At 35.8% G+C, this 23,040-nt stretch overlaps 1 protein-coding gene across 1 annotated transcript; it reads right to left on the reverse strand.

The window, feature by feature from the left end:
• Positions 1 to 20,616: 20,616 nt before the first annotated feature.
• LOC104096176 (stress-induced protein KIN2-like) lies at positions 20,617 to 21,843 on the reverse strand. The gene is made up of 3 exons (XM_009602503.3): positions 21,683 to 21,843; positions 21,032 to 21,100; positions 20,617 to 20,886 (listed from the first exon to the last, which is right to left on the reverse strand). Exons 1-3 carry the CDS (start codon positions 21,737 to 21,739, stop codon positions 20,812 to 20,814), a joined length of 201 nt encoding a protein of 66 aa, XP_009600798.1. The 5' UTR covers positions 21,740 to 21,843; the 3' UTR covers positions 20,617 to 20,811.
• Between the last annotated feature and the right edge of the window lie 1,197 nt (positions 21,844 to 23,040).

Raw genomic sequence — 23,040 nt, forward strand, 5'->3', positions numbered from 1 at the left:
GGTCCGAAACAAAGTAAAATGGTAAAACAAATCAAATAAAAAATTGTAAATAAGAATACCGACTGATATCGGTCGATTTATGTGGTCCCACAAAAAAATATTTAAATTTCCGACCGCTTTCGGTCGAAAAATGGTCAATCTTTGACTAAAAACTAGTCAGACTTGCATACTATCTACAAAAATAATGATTAATTAGAAGAATTATAGAATATTGACCGATGTAGGTCGAAATTTTAATTTAATTTTTTCCGCCCTACGTCAATTATTTTTTTATAATAAATAATTATTTATCATATAATTATAAAATTTTCGATCGATATCGGTCGAAAATAGAAAATTATATATATATATATATATATATATATATATATATATATATATATATATATATATTTATTTATTTATTTATATACATACACACACATACATACGCGCGCACACACATATGTACAGTACACAAACAATTTTCAAATTGTGTGATTTGACCAAGTATATGCTGTTATTGCTATAACTTATGTTTTAATATAATATTACATCTTATAGCACTATACATTTTTTTAAAATAAGTTACCGACCGAAATCGATCGGTATTAGTGGTCAAAATGGTCAAACACTTACACACACACACACACACACACATATATATGTAATGTATTTATTTTTTATGTAGATGGAATATCGTAGTTGGACTTTTAGGGCACATTAAATTATGATTTAGGATTTATTAATGTAACGATCCAACCGGTCATTTTGCGTATTACAACCTTGTTCCCATATTTGCTGTTCAATTTATGCTTTACAGTAGTTATGTTACTTGCCGAGGTAAGTGGTTCGGGTCCGGTGAGGTTTTGGAATGAATTGGAACACTTAGTTCCAAGGTTTTAAAACTTAAGTTGAAAAGGTTAATCGGATATTGACTTATGTGTAATCGACTCCGAAATCGAGTTTTGATGATTCCAATAGCTCCGTATGGTGATTTTGGACTTAGGAGCGCGTCCGAAAAATTATTTGGAAGCCAGTAGACAAATTAGGCTTGAAATGGCTAAAATAGAAATTTAAGTTTGGAAGTTTGACCGGGGAGTTAATTTTTTGATATGGGGGCCGGAATCCAGTTCTGAAAATTTTTATAGGTCTGTTATGTTATTTATGACTTATGTGCAAAATTTAAGGTCAATCGGACTTGATTTGATAGGTTTCGACATCGAATGTAGAAGTTAAAAATTCTTAGTTTTATTAAACTTGAATTGGGGTATGATGTTTGTTTTTAGCGTTGTTATGTGTGATTTGAGGCCTCGAGTAGGTCCGTGTAATGTTATGGAACGTGTTGGTATATTCGTATGGGGTTCCGAGTGGCTCGGGTGAGTTTCAGACGTGGTTTAGATCGATTTAAAAGTTTTGGAAGTTGCTGGAATTTTAGATTGCTGATGCAACCGCTTCTGCGGAAGCTTGGTCGCAACAGCGAGCAGACTTTCGCAGAAGCGGACTGGACATTACTGGGCAGGAGCCGTAGATGCAAAATTTTGTGCGCAGAAGCGGTGATGCTGATCGCAGAAGCGGAAGGAACCGCAGATGTGGAGGAACCTGCACAGAAGCGAGACCGTAGAAGCGGTCTTGGACATCGCAGAAGCGATCACTGCTGGCCAAGGTTGTCTGCAGGTGCTAGCGTGTTCCGCAGAAGCGATGGTCGCAGATGCGACCTATTGTACGCAAATGCAGAAATGCTGGGCAGAATGCCTTATATTCGAGGGTTCAACATTTTTACCCATTTTCGGATTTTGGAGCTCGGTTTGGACGACCTTGGAGAGGAAATTTTTCACACAACTTGGGGTAAGTGTTCTTGACTCCCTTGTAATTATATTTCATGAATTAATCTTCATTTTTGGCGTACGATTATCGAATCTTCAAGAGAAATTGAAGAAAATTTCTATAATTTCATAAAATAAATATTTGAGTTTTGAATAACGATTCGGAGTCGGATTTGAGTGAAATTAGTATGGTTAAACTCGTAATTGAATGTGTTATCGGATTTTGTGAGTTTCATCGGATTCCGAGACGTGGGCTCTATTGTTGATTTTTCGAGAAGAGTTGAGAATTTTCAAATATTGTTAATTTATAAGCATTGGAGTAAATTGTAATTTATTCGCACGTTATTTGAATAGATACAGATAGTTTGGCTTGAATTGAGGAGATAGGAAGGCTTATGGAGGTTGAGCGCGGAATGAAATTTTCGGAGTATTGTTTATCTTCCTCGGCATTGGATTCGGCTTGTTCGAGATAAGTAGCTCTTCTAAACTTAGAGCTGAAGGTATGAACCCTGAATATACGTGTTATGTGATATGTTTGGAGGTGACGCACATGCTAGGTGACGGGCGTATGGGCGTGCACCGTAGAAATTTGTGACGTAATTGATTCCATGTAATTTTATAGTCAAATAATCTTGGCATTATCCATGCACTTTCATTGTTAAAGAAATTGAGCTAAGAATTATATTAAAAATCATGTTTAGTCTACGTGCCGATATTTTTGGACTCATATGGTCGTGTTGCTATTGAATTAATTATTTTAAAATGAACATTTCATGCTCAGTCATATTCATCCATTTGTGAGAATATTTATGGGATCGAGTTGCACCCCACAGCAGGCCATATTGGCTTTATATATATTATTATTATGTGGATCGGGGTTGCCCGCCTGCAGCCGGCCTTATAGGCTTTATTATTATATGGATCGGGGCTGTCCGCCTGTAGCATGCCTTATAGGCTTTATTATTATATGGATCGGGGATGCCCGCCTGCAGCAGGCCATATCGACTTTATATCACGCTTGGGCTAAAGGAGCCCTTCCGGAGTCTGCACCCCCCACAATGAGCGTAGATGATTTATATTCAGGATGAATTTCTCAGGGCATGGACTTGACTTATTTATTTATATTCGGGATGAATTTTTCAGGGCATGGACTTGCCTTATTTATATTAGGGATGAATTTCTCAGGGCATGGATTGGCCTTGTACAATATTGAGTGACTGAATTCCAGTTATTATGTATATATGTTTATATATATATATATATATATATATTGGGATGAATCTTCCCTGGGCTGGATTGGCCGTATACAATACTGAGTGATTGAGTACTCTGAGAGTGTGAGTACATGAGTTCATCACTGTGCTGCATTGCATTAGATATGCATACTTGATATGTAAGCATAGTGAAGTATTATTCCTCATGCCATATGATAATGAAATTTCTTATCTGTCGTTAAAATTTTTGAGAAAAATCACAGATGTCAGACTTACCCATACTTTTGGTGATTTTTGAGAAAAGATTTGAGTTTTACTATTATACTTGAAAAGAAAATATTTATTTTTCAGAACTGTATACGAGCTGAGCATTTATTGTTGAAGTTATTACTTGTGTTGCCTTCAATTATATTATTATGAATTGTTATTGGTTATTGGACTTGGACTCTGACTTTGGTACAAGCTCGTCACTACTTTCAACCTAAGTTTAAGTTTGTTACTTATTGAATACATGTGGTCGGTTGTACTCATACTACACTTCTGCACCTTGCGTGCAGATTTGGGATGTTGATGTTGATATACATGGCAGGAGCTGGATCTAAAGATGTACCAGCATTCTAGTCATTGCTGCCTTTTGTTCATGGTAGCTTTAGAATTTTAATCTGTTCATGTATACTTCAAACATATGTTGTATTTTATTTCATACCAGCTTTGTAAACATTAAATCTTAGAAGCTCATGATTTGTATTACTAGTCCTTGGGAAGTGTATTAGAGTCAGTTATATTTTATTGAATCGAATATTTGTAAATTAGCATACCTAACGGGTTGGATTAGGTTCCATCACGTCTAGTTGGATTTTGGGTCGTGACAAGTTGGTATCAGAGCTCTAGGTTCATAGGTTCTACAAATCATGAGCAAGTGTCTAGTAGAGTCTTGCAGATAGGTATGATAACATCCATACTTTTCTTCGAGAGGCTACAGGGCATTTAGGATAATTTTCATCTTTCTTTCCTTATCGTGCGGAATTGATTCATCTTGAAACATAACTCTTTGAATTCCTTCCACGCATTCGTATGCGTATGTGAGCGCTCGGTATCAGCTGTGCATCACCGGCCTGTGATTCCATAAATGAGGTTCGAGATATGTATTATGTGTTTTAGTGATGGGCCAGTCTGGAGGACTTGAGGCCAGGTTTAGACCGCAGCTTAAGCTCGGTAACTTCAGTTATGTGAACTTGTACATTAGGACTCATATGTCCGGTAGTGTCCCTATGAGTGGAGTTTGTGGCTCAATGAGTGGTTGAATGGTTATATGATAAGTATGATGTGACTGTGGAATGTGTTAAGATGGTTTAAATGTGACGAGAAGTGTTTCCTTGAGATCTAAAAAGGGTCGTTGGGTGCTTGATTTCCGTTTTGATTTGATGTATAGTCTCGAGTTATGAGTGTGTTAAAGGATCTTTCACGTTGTTAAATTATGGGACAAATTAAATTCTCATGTCTTGTTAATGAATTTGGACTCAAAAGGATTAAGTGATTGCATAGTAATTATGGCAGCGAAAGGGTATAGAAAGATGCCAATTTGAGGCTAAGCAAGTGGGTTATATCCTGTGGAGTAATCTAGGTAGGTGTGTTCCTTATAATATTGTGTGGGGAGTTTCTTTATCCCAGTGGGGTATATGTGTCGAGATTGAGTTTGGATTAGTTGAGAAAGTTGACTTGACCGTCATGGGGATGAAGGCGATCTTAGTAGATGATTTGAGATATTTTATGGTTTGTGTTACCTGAGCTTGTGAAGAATTTTCGTGGAATTGACTGCAGGATTATGGCAATAATAGAGTATGGGTATGGTGAGTTATCAAATGTTTTGTTATATGCCTTTGAGCCAAGTGGAGGAGTCTACTATCTACGATTTGATTGGACGATTATGTGCCGTATTGGTTTTGGTCCGACACATACTTGTTGATTGGTTATGACTTGCAGAGGTTGAGATCGAAGATGATTCGAGTAAAAAATAAAAATTCCTTAATACGGGTTATATTGCACTTTATGAAAATATGAAAATCATGAAATGATTTAAATTGTTATTTTGAAGGATGTAGTACGCACGAAGTATGAATTTGACTGGTGGTGTTAAGGCAGGGTTACTTCTTTGGGGGTTGTTGTGCTAATGGGGCTTGTGTCTTTTGTACCGTTTGGGCGGTACAATTTAGATTTGAGCAAAGTGGGTGATTTTCGAAAGGGTTCTAATGGATATAAAATATATATGCGGCAATTGAAAATTTTTCGAATTCGTATATTGCTAGAATCGATTATTTACATTGGATGGTGTCAGGACTTGCAGTAATTCTGTATGACTCTGGATTCTACATTTCAGTATAAGAAAGGAAAGAGGAACAATTTTAAATTCACATTAGGTCTTTTCAAAGTGGGGATCTCGGTTGTGGTATTTTTGTGGTGCTTAAGAAGAATATAGTGGCTTATGGGTCTTAGGGCGGTGTGGTTTTATGTTAGGGTGTCTTGTAGTGAGCTTTGGGTAAGGATTGTGGAGTTCTGAAAAGGAGAAGTGTCAACTTAAGGATAATTCAGAAAAAATTCGGAGAAAATAAAATGATTGGGTAGTAGGCTGGACCAGTATGGTAATGGTATGATTGGTTCTTTGGCAATTATGATGTGGTGAGACTTTACAGATGTTTCAGTCACAATATTCTTGGGTTTGGTGACCTGTGTGGCTTGGTCGAGTTAGAGGGATTCGGTTCTGATAGCTTGGCTATGTGCAAATGGATTTTAAAGTGTTCTTGATGGTTTCTACCATGGTTTGAGCCGGATATTTTCTACCGGTGTAGGAAACGTGTTGTGTATTATGATTTCCTCCTGGAATGAAGCAAGACGAAGGTTTCTAACTGACCGGGCATGTAATTTGCTGGTGACTCAAAGTTGATAATGATATTCTCGTGGTTGGCACATGATGGCATGATAGATGTGGTGTGTTGTGCTTTATTAAGATTTACACGTACAAGGTGGCAGTTCATTCTGAAAAGGAAGATCACGAATTATGGACATAATGGTCAATTTCAGATGTTTAGACGAATATTATAACTGCCCGGTAATCCTTGAGAAGGGTGCGCATTTCAAAAGGCGTATTGTGTTTTGACTTACGGACATTCATTTGTATTGCGATAATCACCTGGTTAATAGACTGTTGATATTCCAATTATTGCTATGTGGCACGGAAGAAATGTGGAAGTATTCCTCATGTGATGATCGTGCGTGAAAGATGTGTTAGTCATTCGAGTGCTGGAGTTGGGACCAGTCACTGTGATTCATGTGTTCTATGAATTTGGAGACTGGGAGTTCTCGGAAGCATATTATTTCAGGGTTGCGGCCTGTTTGAGGTGAGTATTTTATTTAAACTCAGTAGAGGCACTAGTTGCGTTAATTATTTGTGATGACTACGCGCTATGAGTGTGTATATATGTAATGTTTGAGCCCATGTGCTAGCATCGGGGCAAGTATTCATACTCGAAAGAATGCTTAGGCTATGATATGCCTAGAGTTGACTGTTAAGCGTAAAGTTATAACATTTCTCGTATTCGTACCTTTGTTGAGAACTATCTAGGCTATACTTAAGGTTACAAAGAGGCTAATTCCCTGAATAAACTGGGTAGTTACTATTTCCGTGTTAACTTGACGATTTGAGTTGTGATAGCACACTTTGCATATGCCTACTCTATGGCATGTTAATTATACTAGTCCAGGATCATGTAAATCTTATTTCATGTATCATATACATGTGTACTTAATTGATTGCTCATGTATGATATGCTTGGACTGGAGGCATGTGACCATGCTAGGCGGATTATGTTATTAGCACGTGAGTTATCCGTGTGGATCCATATACTGATATTATTGGCACGTGAGTTATCCGTGAGGGTCTAGATATTGATATGATAGCACGTGAGTTATCCATGCGGGTTGATCTTAATATGAGCTCTAGGAGAGTTGGTTACCGTTATTAGATTTGTGTGTCATGGTTTTACCATGTATGATGAGCTCATAGCATTAAGGTTGTAGTAGTGCTTGTTGAACTTGCAAAAGAGTTCTCTCTTCTTTGAGACATTTTTCATTTTGGGTACACGGATTGTGCAGTTGTGACTTGACTTATATTGGTGTGGCATGTATGTGGAATAGTTGCGTTTAATAATATAAGGTCATTGGACCTAGAATGAGTACTATCAGATTTGATTGCGGCGTGTTGGAAGAATAATTTAAAATTCGGCTTAACTAATTGGCCATGGTACTTGTTGAATGAAGGAAAGCTCTGTGACTTGTTGATCTGGTGAGTGGTTATGAGTTCTTGTATGTTTCTTTCATTATCAGTAGTGTACGGAGGTTTTAGAGCGAGGTTTTGTTTGATATGGAGTTTAATACCAGTACCAGGTTGGTTTTGGAGTAGTTACCGAGATCGGTAATGGTGCTACGAGCATGCGAGTTGTGTAGTATGTTATGTGATTATATCTGTGGTTATGGCTATGACTTGATACAATTTGTTCGGATTTATACAGTGTGTAGATTTGAGGTTCGGGTCTTGAAAAGAATCCTGGATGTTGGAAATTTGGGTTCTAAGTTTTACGGACTAAGGTTAAAGTAATGATCTTCAATTGCATGGTATTGTCAGGCCTATATGGAATAGGGTGGTGTGATATCACCCCCAGGTATGTGCGTGGTAAGATGGAATAGTGATGTGATGGCTTGGAAACAACTCTTGGCATGTTCGAGGACGAACGTATGTTTAAGTGAGGGAGAATGTAACGACCTGACCGGTCGTTTTACGTATTACAGTCCCGTTTCCCTATTTTTTATTCAATTTATACTTTACAGTCGTTATGTGACTTTCCGGGGTAATTGATTCGGGACCGGTGAAGTTTTGGAATGAATTGGAATACTTAGTTTCAAGATTTAAAAACTTAAGTTGAAAAGGTTGACCGAATGTTGAATTATATGTAAACGACTCCAAAATCAAGTTTAGATAATACCAATAGCTCCGTATGGTAATTTTGGACTTAGGAGCGCGTCCGAAAAATTATTTGGAAGATCGTAGCTAAATTAGGCTTGAAATGGCTAAAATAGAAATTTAAGTTTGGAAGTTTGACCGGGGAGTTGACTTTTTTTATATCGGGGTTGGAATCCAGTTTTGAAAATTTTTATAGGTCCGTTATGTCATTTATGACTTGTGTACAAAATTTGAGGTCAATCAGACTTAATTTGATAGGTTTCGGCATCGAACGTAGAAGTTGAAAATTCTTAATTTCATTAAACTTGAATTGGGATATGATTTATGTTTTTAGCGTTGTTATGTGTGATTTGAGACCTCGAGTAGGTCCGTGTGATGTTATGGAACGTGTTGGTATATTTGGACGGGGTTCCGAGTGGCTCAGGTGAGTTTCGGACGTGGTTCAGATCAATTTGGAATTTTTGGAAGTTGCTGGAATTTTGGGTTGCTGATGCAACCGCTTATGCAGAAGCTTGGTCGCAGAAGCGACTCCGCTGAAGCGAGCAGAACTTCGCAGAAGCGGACTGGGTACTGCTGGGCAGGAGCCGCAGATACGAAATTTTGCGCGCAGAAGCAGTGATGCTGATCGCAGAAGCGGAAGGAACCGCAGATGCGGAGGAACTTGCGCAGAAGCACGACCGCAGAAGCGGTCCTGGATATCGTAGAAGCGATCACTGCTGGCCAAGGTTGTCTCGCAGGTGAGAGCGTGTTCCGAAAAAGCGATGGTCGCAGATGTGACCTACTGTCTGCAAATGCGGAAACGCTGGGCAGAATGTCTTATATTCGAGGGTTCAACATTTTTACCCATTTTCGGATTTTGTAGCTCGGTTTGGACGACCTTGGAGAGGAATTTTTTACACAACTTGGGGTAAGTGTTCTTGACTCCCTTGTGATTATATTTCATGAATTAATCTTCATTTTTGGCTTATTATTATCGAATCTTCAAGAGAAATCGAAGAAAATTTCTATAATTTCATAAAAAGAATTTTTGAGTTTTGAATACTGATTCAGAGTCGGATTTGAGTGAAATTTGTATGGTTGAACTCGTAATTGAATGGGTTGTCGGATTTTGTGAGTTTCATCGTATTCCGAGACGTGGGCTCCAGTGTCAATTTTTCGAGCGCAATTGGAAATTTTCATAAATTATTAATTTGCTGTACATGGTGGGAGCTGGATCTGAAGATGTACTTGCGTTCTAGTCATTGTTGCCTCTTGTTCATGGTAGCTTTAGAATTTTAATCTGTTCATGTATACTTCAAACATATGTTGTATTTTATTTCATACCAGCTTTGTAAACACTAAATCTTAGAAGCTCATGATTTATACTACTAGTCCTTGGAAAGTGTATTAGAGTGAGTTAAATATTATTGAATCAGATATTTGTAAATTGGCTCACCTAACGGGTTGGGTTATGTGCCATCACGACTAGTTGGATTTCGGGTCGTGATAATTAATTATGATTAATAGTAAGTGAGTTAGTCTAATTGAATGGCTTAACTACTTCAATATTCTAATGTTTGACTACGTTGTACTTTGTAACTAAAGTTTATTATGCAACTTAATTCTATAAATTAATTCAAATTATGATTAATATAACATGTAATTTTTTTATTTTTTTTATGTAGATGGAATATCGTAGTTGGATTTATAGGGCACATTAAATTATGATTTAGGGTTTATTAATTATGATTAATAGTAAATGAGTTAGTCTAATTGAATGGCTTAACTAATTCAATATTCTAGTGTTTGACTATGTTGTACTTTGTAACTAAAGTTTATTATGTAACTTAATTTTATAAATTAATTCAAATTATGATTAATATAACATGTAATTTTTTTTTTTATGTAGATGGAATATCGTAGTTGGACTTTAGGGCACATTAAATTATGATTTAGGGTTTATTAATTATGGTTAATAGTAAGTGAGTTAGTCTAATTGAATGGCTTAACTAATTCAATATTCTAGTGTTTGACTATGTTGTATTTTGTAACTAAAGTTTATTATGTAGCTTAATTCTATAAATTAATTTGAATTATGATTAATATAAATGTAATTTTTTTGTTCTTTATGTAGATGGAATATCGTAGTTGGATGTATAATAGGAATTATCCTAATCACTAGATTTTTAGGGAGGAATTTATAGAAGGGGTTAAGGAATTTATTAGGCATGCAATGTCACTTGAACCGTTTCAAATCGGAGGGATGATTAGGTGTCCTTGTGTGAACTACAAGTGTTTGCATTTTTTTTGGATCGGAGAATGTTAAGACTCATCTTTATATTAAAGGGTTTATGGATAATTATTTTGTGTGGACTAGTAATGGAGAGGTTGATGGTAGTGATGGTGTATTTCATAATATAGTTGTTGGTCAAAGTAGTAGGTCGGTGGGGAATAACGTTCAACATCCTAGTTGCGGATGCTTTTGGGATGCACTTCGAGTTTGAACCCCATGAAAGTGTTGAACAAGCTCCTAACGAAGAGGCAAAATATTTTTATGACAGTTAGATGCCAGTAGTTGTCCACTAGGTGAAGGGAGTATGCACTCTCAGTTGTGTGTTGCGGTTAGATTATTAAATATCAAATCAGATACCCATATTTCTCAAACGGGAATGGATTCTTTCATTGGCCTTATGAGTGAACTAGTTGACCCAACTTTCAACATACCTGAAGATTTCTATAAGGCTAAAAGATTGGTTTCTAAGTTAGGACTCTCGTCTATAAGAATCGATTGTTGTGAAGATGGTTGCATGTTGTATTATAAGGGTGATGCAGATTTAGAAAGTTGTAAATTTTGTGAAAAATCTCGTTTTAAGCGGGTTTCCAGCGGGAAGAAGATTGATGTGAAGTCGATGCATTACTTACCTCTTATTCCTAGATTAAAGAGGTTGTACGCATCGATGAGTTCCGCTCCTCATATGAGATGGCACTATGAAAATAGAAGGCCACCGGATGTTATGTGTCATCCTTCAGATGGGGAAGCTTTGAAGCATTTTGATAGGACGTATCCGGATTATGCTAGTGAATCGAGAAATGTTCGGTTGGGTTTGTGTGCTGATGGTTTCATGCCATTTTCTATTTCTGCAACACCATATCCATGTTGGCCGGTATTTATTATGCCGTATTATCTTCCGCTTGAAATGTGTATGACTAGTCCATATATTTTCTTAAATTGTGTTATTCCCGGTCCCCGTAATTCAAAGAATTTGATTGATGTATATTTGTAACCTTTGATTGATGAGCTAAAACAATTGTGATATGATGGAGTTGAGACATATGCCATATCAACTAAGCAAAATTTTAACTTGTGTGCTAACATAATGTAGATCATTAATGATTTTTCTGCGTATGGAATGTTGTCTGGTTAGATGACTGCTGAAAAATTAGCATGTCCTTACTGCATGGAAAATGGTAAAGCATTCACTTTAAGACATGGCCGAAAGCAGCCATGGTTTGATTGTCATCGTCAGTTCTTGCCAGTTGATAATGAGTTCAGAAGGATGAAGAACGCATTCAAAAAGAATACAGTTGAACGTGATTTACCACCTCCAATTTTGTCCGGTGAGGAAATTTAGGAGAGTGTTCAGAACTTCACTAAAGTTACCAAGGCCCTACCTTCTAGATTTTCTGGATATGGTGTTACTCATAGAGCATATTTTAGGACTTGCCATATTAGAAGGATAATCTTCTCTGACACAATCTTGATGTCATGCATATTGAGAAGGACTATTTTAATAATTTGTTCAACACAGTGATGGATGATAAGAATAAGACAAAAGATAACCCGAAGGCTAGACTGGACTTGCAAGAATATTGCAGGCGACCTGAATTACATTTGCAGTCTGCGAACAATGGTAAGGTGTTCAAGACTAAGGCCAACTACACATTCACATTGGAACAAAGACGACAGATTTGTGAGTGGGTTGCAAACCTAAAGATGTCAGAGGGCTATGCTTCGAACCTGGGAAAATGTGCCTCTATGGTTAAAGGAAAGATGACTCATATAAAAAGTCATGACTGTCATATCTTCATGGAAACCTTATTCCCTATTGCATTTTGTGGTTTGCTTGAAAATATCTGAAAACCCATCACAAAGATAAGTTTGTTCTTCAAAGACTTATGTTCTACCACATTAAAGAAAGAAAACCTATTTCAAATGAATCGGGGCATTCATGAAATTAGTAATAAGCTGGAAATGATTTTTCCATGTGGTTTCTTTGATATCATGGAACACCTTCCAATTCATCTTGTACACGAGGCGTGACTTGGGGGCCGATTCAATGCAAGTAGATGTATCCATTCGAGAGGTAATGATCAAACCTTGATTTATTCTTGTAATTTTCTTTAACGTTATCGTCTAATATGACAATGTGCAGGACTATCGGCAAGTGTAAACGATTTGTTAAACAGAGGAATATGATTGAAGGATCCATATGCGAAGCCTATCTTGCAAAGGAAACTGCCCATTTTTGTTCTTACTACTTCGACAGTCATGTGCCATGTGCTAGAACTAGGCCCAATCGGCACAATATCGTGATTGAGATTGATCCCTTATATCCACTAATGTCTATATTCAATCAACCAGGCCTAGGTTCTAAAGATCAAACAAAAAAGGGCCTAAGTAGTATGGAGAACAAATGAGCTTCAAATCATGTGTTGCTAAATTGTCCGGAAGTTCAACCCTTTCTTAAGTAAGTGTTGACGTAAGATTAATTTACATGGACTAATATTTAATTTGGTTGATGCAACTAACAAAGTTTTCAATATGTCGCTCAGTGACTTCGTGAGTCAATTTGGCCATGATACTGTATATTCTACATTTGAAGCATGGTTTAAAGAGTGTATAAGTACATCTTACATACTTTCTCACATGCGAATATATATACTTGGTCACTTGTGAATATACTTGCTTATTTGTTATTTATTTAACACTATATATAGGTCAATAATCCAAACAACGATGTTAATCAATTTTTGAAAGACATATCTTGGGGACCTGCGCCTACGGTTACAACTATGTCTAAGTATTTTGTGAATGGTTACAAATTTCACACCAAGGAATGCTCCAAGTATAAAAAAATAATAACAGTGAGGTGTGTGTCAAAGGTGGTGAAGGCAACCAGGATGGGGGGAAATGATTATTATGGTGTGATCAAAGAGATTCTAAAATTATCATATTCAGGTTGGCCAAATAAGAAGATCATACTTTTCCGATGCAAGTGGTTTGACCCAATACCTAGAAGAGATACAAATGTACATTCCAGTACAACATAATTGATGTTAATAAAAAGAGGGAGTATGATCGCTATGATCCTTTTATAATTACAGAAAAAGTTAGGCAAGTGTATTATGCTCTATATCCATTGCGGAGGAATAAGGCTGATTGGTTGGTTGTAATCAAAACTAAGACTGTTGGTAGGGTGAAAGTTGAGAATATGCTAGATGTTGCTTATCAAACGATACCTTAAGTGTTAACCAAATGGTGGGTGATCAGTTAGAAAATGACTTGGAGCATCCTCAACGCATATTAGAAGAAGTTGATATGAAGGAAATAACAATCATAGAAAATGAGGATGAATAATCACCTAATGAAAATGCAATAAGTGAAGAGGAAGAATTTTCGGACGACAAAAGATACTTCAAAGGCGACTAGCATATTAGTTTTTTCAAGTGCTCTCAACTTATATAGATTTATATTCTCAATTCTAACATTTTCTTTAATTTATGCAGATGACCGGTAGGGGTCGAGGCAGGTCTAGGAAGGATAAGAGGCCTATTGATTATGATGATGGTGCTACACCCTCGCTTCCTTCCACTCCACACTTGCATCCATCTGCTGCTGATGACCGGCAGCAATCTGCTAGGCACACATCTATTCCACCACATCCATCTACTGATTAGACTACCTACCATTCGCCCTCCCAACAATATTCTTGCCATTTTGTGCCACAGGGCTATACGCTGATTCCTCCACATGATCTTGCATATAGTTACATGGGTCCATCGAGTCAGCAGTCACATGGACATGTGTTGATACGCCTGCCATCTGCTCCATTTGCTTCATCACCAGCTAGATTGCATCAACCTAGATTTTAGCCAGCCGGATCGCAGCAGTGGTCTGGATTGCAACAGGGGTCTAGATTGCTGCAGGGGTGTGGATCGCAGCCATCTTCATCAGCGACCCTGTCTCCCTCTCCATGGAATTCTTCTCCTAGCATTTCTAGACTTTACCTTCGGGATAGTAGCGCTGAGCCAAATGCCTCCCCTTCTGCTCACACTTCAGATTCATCGGAGGAAGATGATCCAGAGAAAGTGCGGTATGATCGTTATCATAGGATGATCATCAAGCCTGAAGGCAATGGGTAAGATTTATTACTTCTTTGTTTTTGTGGAGTTATAATAGCTAGTCTTGTTTATTTAATGTAATTGCTATGTTGCAGGTTCATACCTAATCATCGGATTGTAAAGATAATCACTGAAGCTCTTGGCCGGTTGTATGATGCACCCTATACGACTTGGAGTGACTTTTCACCGGAGCTCGTGCAGTAGATTTTCAACCAATTTAAGGTTTTAATATAATTCTTATCTATTTAAGTATTATATTAACAATATTTTCATCTAACATTACACACTTCATTTGCAGACTAAGTGTGCCTGGGAGGACCGGCATAACAGTTTCATTCTTGCAAATTTTGTGTTCAAATGCCGTAAGAGACTATCCGATTCCTTCTATTATGCTCGGAAGAAGAGCAAGAAGCCTTCATGGGTTCTACCACACATATGAGAGGGTCTGCTGAGGCAGTGGGTCACTGAGAAGTTCGAGAAGAAGAGTGAACATGGAAAGAAGGCCCGAGCATCTGAGAAGGGTGACTCCTTGTACTGTATGGGCACAAGGAATATGGGGACTGCGAGGAGACTACTGGTAATTTCTTAAAATATTTAATTCTATTTTTATCAAACTATATTTATATATTTTAATTTAGTTAACATGTTTTATTATATTTGTAGGAAAAAATATGGGAGGAAGATGACTCATGATGAGTTCTTCATAGAGACTCACATCCGGAAGAAGAAGGCAACGACATATCCAAGTAGATGGGTCGAGGACCGGGCAGAGACTACATATGTAAGTTTCATAACTACTATAACTTGAAATTAATGTTTATAATATTATATAATTAATAATTTTTTATCTTCTAAATAAAGGGTCGCTACAAGATTAATGTAGAGGAGTACACTCAGAGCTTGCCACTGAATGAGCAAGGCGAGCGACCACCCATTTCCGACGAAAAAGCGCAAAAGATATGATTAGATGTTGTTGGTGGATCTAAAAAGGGGATAACATACGATCTTCTAGAGAGATCATTTCGGCGCTACATGGCTGGATTGCAAAGGTATAGGGACTTCCGCCCAAGGCGAGGCAATTGATAGGTCGACTCTCTCGTCTTTGGAGAAGAAAATCACAAAGCTGACAATAGAGCTTGAAGAGACAAAGGCTAGAGAACAAAAGAGATGAACAATTTGATACCCTTCAAGTTCAGCTAGAAAAGAGGGACCAACAATTTAATCTCCTTCAAGGTCAGCTGGCCAATCTTCTTGCTAGTGGTGCTTTTCCCATTCCCCTGTCTCATGAGCCTTCCCTAGATGCTAATCCTTCTCGTCGTGATCCTTTGAACCATGCCGACGATAAAGCTTCTAGTAGTAAAGATGGACATGATTCAATACAAAACACTCATTGAATGGTGTATATTGCTAAACACAGTTTTGAACTTGTGAATATTTAGTTGGGAATAGTTTTGAATGTTGATTGTATTGTTGATATTATTTTGTTATTGAACATTTGTATAGTTATTGTTGTGGTTGGCGTTGTTGTTGATTAATTATTGTTGGTTAATTGTGGTTGAATGGTAATAATGTAATGGTGCTATTATAGGATGGATATTGGTTATAATTGGCAGGTGGTGTATCTTAAAAGCAAGCATATTCTGCCTATTATTTATCCAAAAATCTGACCAATTTCGGTCGGAATTCTCAAACAAAAAACCTAGAAATTCATATTTACCGACCGACGTCGGTCGAAAATTTCAATTTGAAATCTGCAGAAATTGAAATTTTCGACCGACGTCGGTCGAAAATAAATATTTTTATTTATTTATCATTTTATATTTCCGACCGACTTCGGTCAGTATGTTAAAATTAAAATGATTATATATTTCTAATTCCGACCGAAGTCGATCGATATTTTGAAAAATAATAAATAAAAATTTAAATAATTTCGACTGATTTTGGTCGGTATAATTATTTTTGTTAGTCAAAGTGGTCAACCAACGATTGAATTAACCGATCGAAATCGATCGAAAAATTATTGACCGCCTTCGGTCGCAACGCCTTAGCGACCATTATTCTTCCGACGAATTAAAAGCGGTCGAAAATCAGTCGTCTTTTCTTTAATTCCGACCGATATCGGTCAGTATTGGTGGTCAATATTTGACAGTTTTCTAATAGTGAATATTGACTAGGCTAGCTAGATCAATAGATGATAGGTGATCAACTTGTGGTCGCTTCACACTCATGGTAGGTGTTGTTACCTAGAGAAGTAAAAAGGTAAAATATTGTTGCACGCTCAACTAGAGGCTGACCCACGTTGTGAGTTGAGGGGTCAGGGACCTTGTTAGCCTCGATAAAAATCCCGAATATATATCTTTTGTATATCTATACATATATATATACGGGACCCCAGCCGAACGGGAGAAGTGGCATTGTGCGCTTAAGTTCCCTGCTTTACTGGATGGACGTGGGTTCGAAACCACCTTCTACTTTTTCTCCTCCTTTTTATTTTAGTTCTTGCCTTTTCTTCTCCTTCTTAAATACAACGTATTTATACTTAGCAAATTGCTTTATTTTTTATTTTTATCTTCTTCTTTTTGAATTTGATTATAGTTTAGCACTAACCAATAATAGTCAACTTAATTAATTTTTTCCTTTTCAAATTCCTCCCTTAAAATTAAAAGTCTCAAAATGCAACTTATTGCTCTACAAATAAAAATATATATAAATCCTTCTGCCATAACCTTCTTCAACAATCACTTTGACACCGACTCGATAATGACAACTAAGAGTTTGAGACTTTTCTTCAGTTCTTTGACTATTAACATACCCATAGTCTTGGTTTCTTTAGCAAGTTTTTAATAATTTAAAATTTGAACGCCCTTTTGATCGTTGATCCCTTTTTAAATTAAAAAAACTAAAATATTTAAAGTGTGAAACATGCTTAATCAAATACGTTCCCTTCCCATAAACCTATTTTGCGAAGAAATCTCTCTCTCTCTCTCTCTCTTCTTTTTTTTTAGAATTTTTTTTGTTTATACTTGGATGCTAAATCATCATAATCATTAAGTTTTCAAAGAGATGCACGTCTAATTTTATCCTAGTGATTAACATACAATGGTGCCCCCGTCGTACTCAAATCTTGGGTCCTCCTCCGCGCTCAACTGCTAAAGCTTAATTTAGGGGTATGGCACGTGGACTTTTTGAGGATTTACCTTAAACTTCTTTGTAGGATTTTACACGCTCAAGCATCCAATTCAATTTTATTTTGACAATAAAGTTGTATTCGGCATTGCTCATAATCAGTTCAACATAACCGGATAAAACATGCTAAAGTTGATAGATTTTTCATCAAGGGAAAATTAGATGTAAGAATTTTGAAGTTGCTTAAAATCATGTAAAGATTAGTCTAATATTCTTATTAAAGCAATCTCAAGCCAAATATTTTTGAAAATGCCTTAGCAAGTTGTGCAAAAGATAATATCTACCTATCAACTTGAGAAGAAGTGTTAGAGATATTCTGAGATTTTTTTAATATTTTCTCCGGGTGAAAATCATTTTTATCTCCCAACTTCGTCTTAAAAATTAAGCTCCTCCTCCAACATTAAACAATAGACATTCTGCTCCTCCAAACTCAATCGTATTTTTAAAATACATATTTTACCCTCAATCTCATTAGCCTTGGTGTCTATGTTTTTTACTTTTAATTTCACGATATTTTTCTTAATTTATATTATGAATTTACCTAGGGTGAAACTAATTTTTTTAAAATTTTAAAAAATAAAAAAATAATAACCAATATTATATAATTTATTTAATTGAAAAATAAAAGAAATAGGCGCAATTAAAATATTAGAATAATTTTTATATATTAATATCAATCAAATAAAAATTAATGAAATAATATAAGAATAGAGGAAAATTCTATAATAAATTCCTAAAAGATTACATATTTATACCTTAGATGTTCTTTAAGTTATAGCTTAAAAAATACTTCACTAATAAGAATAAAAATACAAAGATACACACACACATAATAAAGAATAGAAGAGAAAGTAAAACTTAAAAATATATTTAATATTAAAGTAAAAATAAAAAAGAGTAATGATAAATTTTGTTAAAAATTCATAAAAATACTATTCTATTTAAATTTTAGGCGGAATGGCTTCCTGGCCATTAAACTTGTCGGGGTTTTAAAAGCCGATACATAAACTTTCTATTTTTCCATTTGTACACTCGAACTCATTTTTTCCGTAACTAATAAACACATATGACAAGAGATTATGCGCGTATGTATTACACATACACATACGTGTCCATCCAGTCAGTAAATGACCAATGGATGTCTTACACGTCAAGGGCAACCCTAACCCTTGTCCCCTCTTTCATTCCATAGACCGACCCCCCCTCCTTATTTTAACCTCTCTCTGACCAAACCCTTCCCTGTTCATTCCAGAATTTTGATGATTTGAGAAGGCGAAAAGAATCTGGAAAATGAGGGGATCATATGTAAGGCCCATAGACCATCATAGTAGGTTCTCGCCATCGATGAACTCTCCATAAGTTCGAAAAACCTCGTCGAGAATGGAACTAATCTGCTCATCACTGAATTTAACCCTAGGATTTACAACAACCGTCAAAGCTGCCATTTCCTCGCGGTTAAGACCCCCATCGCCATTTGCATCAAAATTCTGGAAGATTCTTTTCACCTTCTCCGATCGCTGAATTCCAGAATCTTCCAGATTCTTTTCACCTTCTCCAACATTCAAAAAGGACTTGTTTATGGTGGTGGATATGACGTGAGGTCAGCAGTGCTGGATGAACTTCCAAAATCGATCATAATCACTCACCCCCTTCCAAAATCGATCATAATCACTCACCCCCTTTCAAAATCGATCATAATCACTCACTCATTTTTTATTTTCATTTATTATCTGTTAATCTTGTTCTGATCGAGTTTCGTTTGGTCCAAGTGATGCAAAACTTAGCTTCAACTCCACAATGACAAAATATATAACTTTTCATCATTTTCACGGTCTGAAAAAAATTAAAAATGGAGCTTTAGATTTTACAAGAAGGAGGAATATAGCTTCAGATTTAAAAAAAAAATGGAGGAATAGGGTATTTTAGAAGGAATGAATAAGAAGACACTTGAATACAACCCATTTTGTACTGTTGGGCGTTGGGAATGGGGCTTTCACTCTCCTATGCGTCGTGTTCCTCATGCGGCCTGCTGATTAGGACCAACTGACGTTACATGGGCATGGTCAATGGTAAAATGTGTTTATTAATTACGGAAAAAATGAGTTCGAGTGATCAAATGGAAAAGTTAGAAAGTTTATATATCGGCTTTTAAAATTCCGTCAAGTTTAAGTAGCCAGGAAGCCATTTCGCCTAAATTTTATTGAGCTTTAATTATAAAATTTATAATAAGATATATATTTAAATTGGTAAAACACTTACCTAAAGACAAAATATATCTTATATAATATAACTAAAAAATATATATGCAAAGAGGAGGAATTGAAAATATTAAGGGTAAAATAGATAATGCACATGACATGAGGAGCATAATGTCTATTGGTTAATGTTGGAGGAGGGGTTTGATTTTTAAGGTAAAGTTGGGGGATTAAAATCACCTTCTTTTTTTCCCCATATATCCTTTTTATATTATTTCTTTAGTTGTAATCTCCTTAGATTAAGGGGTTAGTACAACTCTAAGTATATCTTGTCACCTTATTTACTAGTTTTAATGCATTATAAATATTGATTATAACAGTGTTTCTTATACGAATATCATTATACTGTTAGGCCACATATATATGCAAAGGAATTTGCAGAAGTTTTGGCACGACGAAAGAGTTTTTTCGGAGGAAGTTTGTCATCTTAAACATTGAAATTGATTTAATTTATATACACCAAATTACACACTACTATTTGTTTTCATTATACCCTTTACCGAATTAGGATTACTATATAGAGTAAGTAGTATATTTTTGTAGGACATCTTAACGTGATTGTGGAAAAAGAAAATTACTTTAATAATGCACATTAATCTGTTAAACACCGTTGAAATAGTTGTACTCAACCAGGGATAGCATTATAACGAAGAAGCAATGGTGTTTTTTGGTATCAGATCTCATCGTCGCAGAAATGTTAGACCCCATTTTATTTTATGGGTTCACATTCATAATAGGTTGAAAATGAAGAATTAACCAGGTGGATAATACTCATGGATTGAAACCTTCAAATTACAATTTGTCTAGAGCTGAACATAATACTAAATGAAATTCTCTTCATCAGTGGTCTCCCTCTACATTCTAAAAGAGGAGAACCACATGTATATGAAAATGAACAAAAGAAACTACATGAAAAATGAAAAATGATAAAAATCAGATGGATCAAAGCCAATTCTTCATTTGTTCGCTCCCACTGAATCTTTCACGGCATCAGCAGCTCCCTGTGCCTTAGCCTTCATCTGCTGTCCAGTCTGCCATCAATTTAACGACGAAAATTGAGTTACTTTAAAAGAAACTTAATGTAAAATTTGAATATACAAATACTCTCTATCGGCAATATGCAATATCTAAATTTAAGACATGTTAACCAAATAAAAGTTGCAAAGCAAAATTAACCTCCTGCATGGATTCCTTAGCAGATTGAGCAGTATCTCTAGCTTTGTCCATCATCTGGCTAGTCTTCTCCTGAAATATTCAACACAAGATATGAATCAACACGACATACATTTAGAGGCGGATTTAGAACGGATTCAATATTACCTTTATTAGTTCAACAAATTGCTTTTCACTTGATCAATAAGTACATATGACAAATATTATGGGTGTGTATGTCTATAGGTACAAAAGCAGATTCAGAATTTAAATTTTATACTTTATACGTTCAAAAAATCCGGACAGAGCAGCTGGCTTGTAGAAGTGCATTCCATAAGTGATACTATTATTTTTTTTAAAAAAAAACTTTATACGTTCAACCTTTAAGACTCTTAATATTAAACTCATTATATTTTTAAACTTTTGGGTTCAGACCTACTATTTGTTACAATTTTAAAAAATTTTTACACATAAATTTATGCTCCACATCAAAAGTTATGGATTCAGATGAACCCAACACCGCTATTCTACATCCTTCCTTGTGTAGGTATATATTAGATCGACTTATTTTGAACCCACTAATTATAAGTTCTAGATGGCCTCTTAGTTGTACTCCAAAATGTAGTAATCATCTTCTTTACTGAAGAAGAGAAATTTGAGAATATTGATCTTGACCTGAACTTGGCCCTTAGCCTCGCCGGCATGGTAACTGGCTTTCTGAGATTGATCCATGTTAAAACGGTGTAAAAAATAATTAATACTAGTAGCTGTAATTTAGAGGTAGAAAAAACAAAGAATGTGTGAATTACTATTACAGTGGTTAGGTTGTAAAACAAAGAGAATTAATGATGAGTTATATAGGTTGCAAGAATAATGAAATGGGTTCTGTCCAAGCTAAAACTAAACATCAGACGATAATAATGCCCATTTGATCAGGACAACTTAAATTCTGTCCACCAGTTAATTAACAATATAATCTCCGATGAATTAGCCTTTTTTTTTTTTTTTTTATAAAACTAGAATTTAACTTTTACTTAATAATAATTAATAGTGTAAATAAGTTTTTTATAGTATCAAGTTGCTTAAAAAATAATTATGGAACATCAAAAAATATAAAATAAGTTAGGTGCTATATAAAATATTCTTATTTATGTGTAACATATAACTAACACTAGTTATGTGATGCTCTCTCATGAGTCATAACTTGCACGTGAACTATGTTTTTTGCTTACATAAAACTAAAAATTTAATTATAGAGTCCAAATTTTTCTTTATTACTACTTAACCTAGGGACCCAAAAAGCAAGAAGAGATGAATATGGTAACAAAATATTTCAGATAAGAAAATAAATCCTGACTTAACTTTCTCTTGTTTATCTTACCTCTCCTGCTTTGTCATAACGCAAAGTACCATACTAGTTTCCTGGTTGAGCAACAACTACTTTGAAATGACAAAGCGCCTAGTCAAACCCTTAGTCATCCCAAAAGCTTCGGCAAAATTCATTGCATGTAAATCAGTAAATGTACGTGGCGCGCTCTTATTTTACACGCTTCATATTCATATGCCCAACTGTTATATAAAGAGTCCCATTTTCTTATTATCTTCCACTGATTTTCTACAGTACCAAGCCACCCACACGTCTCCTCAATTTCCAGTTTTTTGCTCTCTGCCCATCACTGTTTGAGTGTTTTCTATAAATACTACGCACATTCTCTTCTTTTCAGTTAATCTCTTTGCTAGGAATTGTGCTCAGATTTCAGATTTTTCTTTCAATCTGCATCGTACGTAAGTTATCTCTATATCCTTGCATTCTTGGTTTTCATGATCTTGAATTTTGCACATCTCTTTAAATACCACTTTTCTTTTCCTTTGTACGTAATTTGGTTTTCAGGGCTTTGACTATAGAAGCTTTTCGGTGGAGGAGTTTGAAGCAGCGCCTCTAAATCGACGTTGGTGAGTAATTCAGGCAATGCTTAGCGGGTATTTCATTAAAGTTGCAGTCTTTTTAATCCCTTTTGTTTTTATAGTATCTT

This window comes from Nicotiana tomentosiformis, chromosome 2, assembly GCF_000390325.3.
Source record: "Nicotiana tomentosiformis chromosome 2, ASM39032v3, whole genome shotgun sequence".
NCBI classification, from domain to species: domain Eukaryota; kingdom Viridiplantae; phylum Streptophyta; class Magnoliopsida; order Solanales; family Solanaceae; genus Nicotiana; species Nicotiana tomentosiformis.

Coding starts and splice junctions, on each gene's coding strand:
- LOC104096176 (XM_009602503.3), bottom strand. CDS start 21,739: ATGGATCAATCTCAGAAAGCCAGTTACCATGCCGGCGAGGCTAAGGGC. Junction 21,101..21,682: donor AGGCTAAGGGCCAAGTTCAG/GTCAAGATCAAT, acceptor TGAATATTTCAG/GAGAAGACTAGCCAGATGAT. Junction 20,887..21,031: donor CTAAGGAATCCATGCAGGAG/GTTAATTTTGCT, acceptor AATTGATGGCAG/ACTGGACAGCAGATGAAGGC.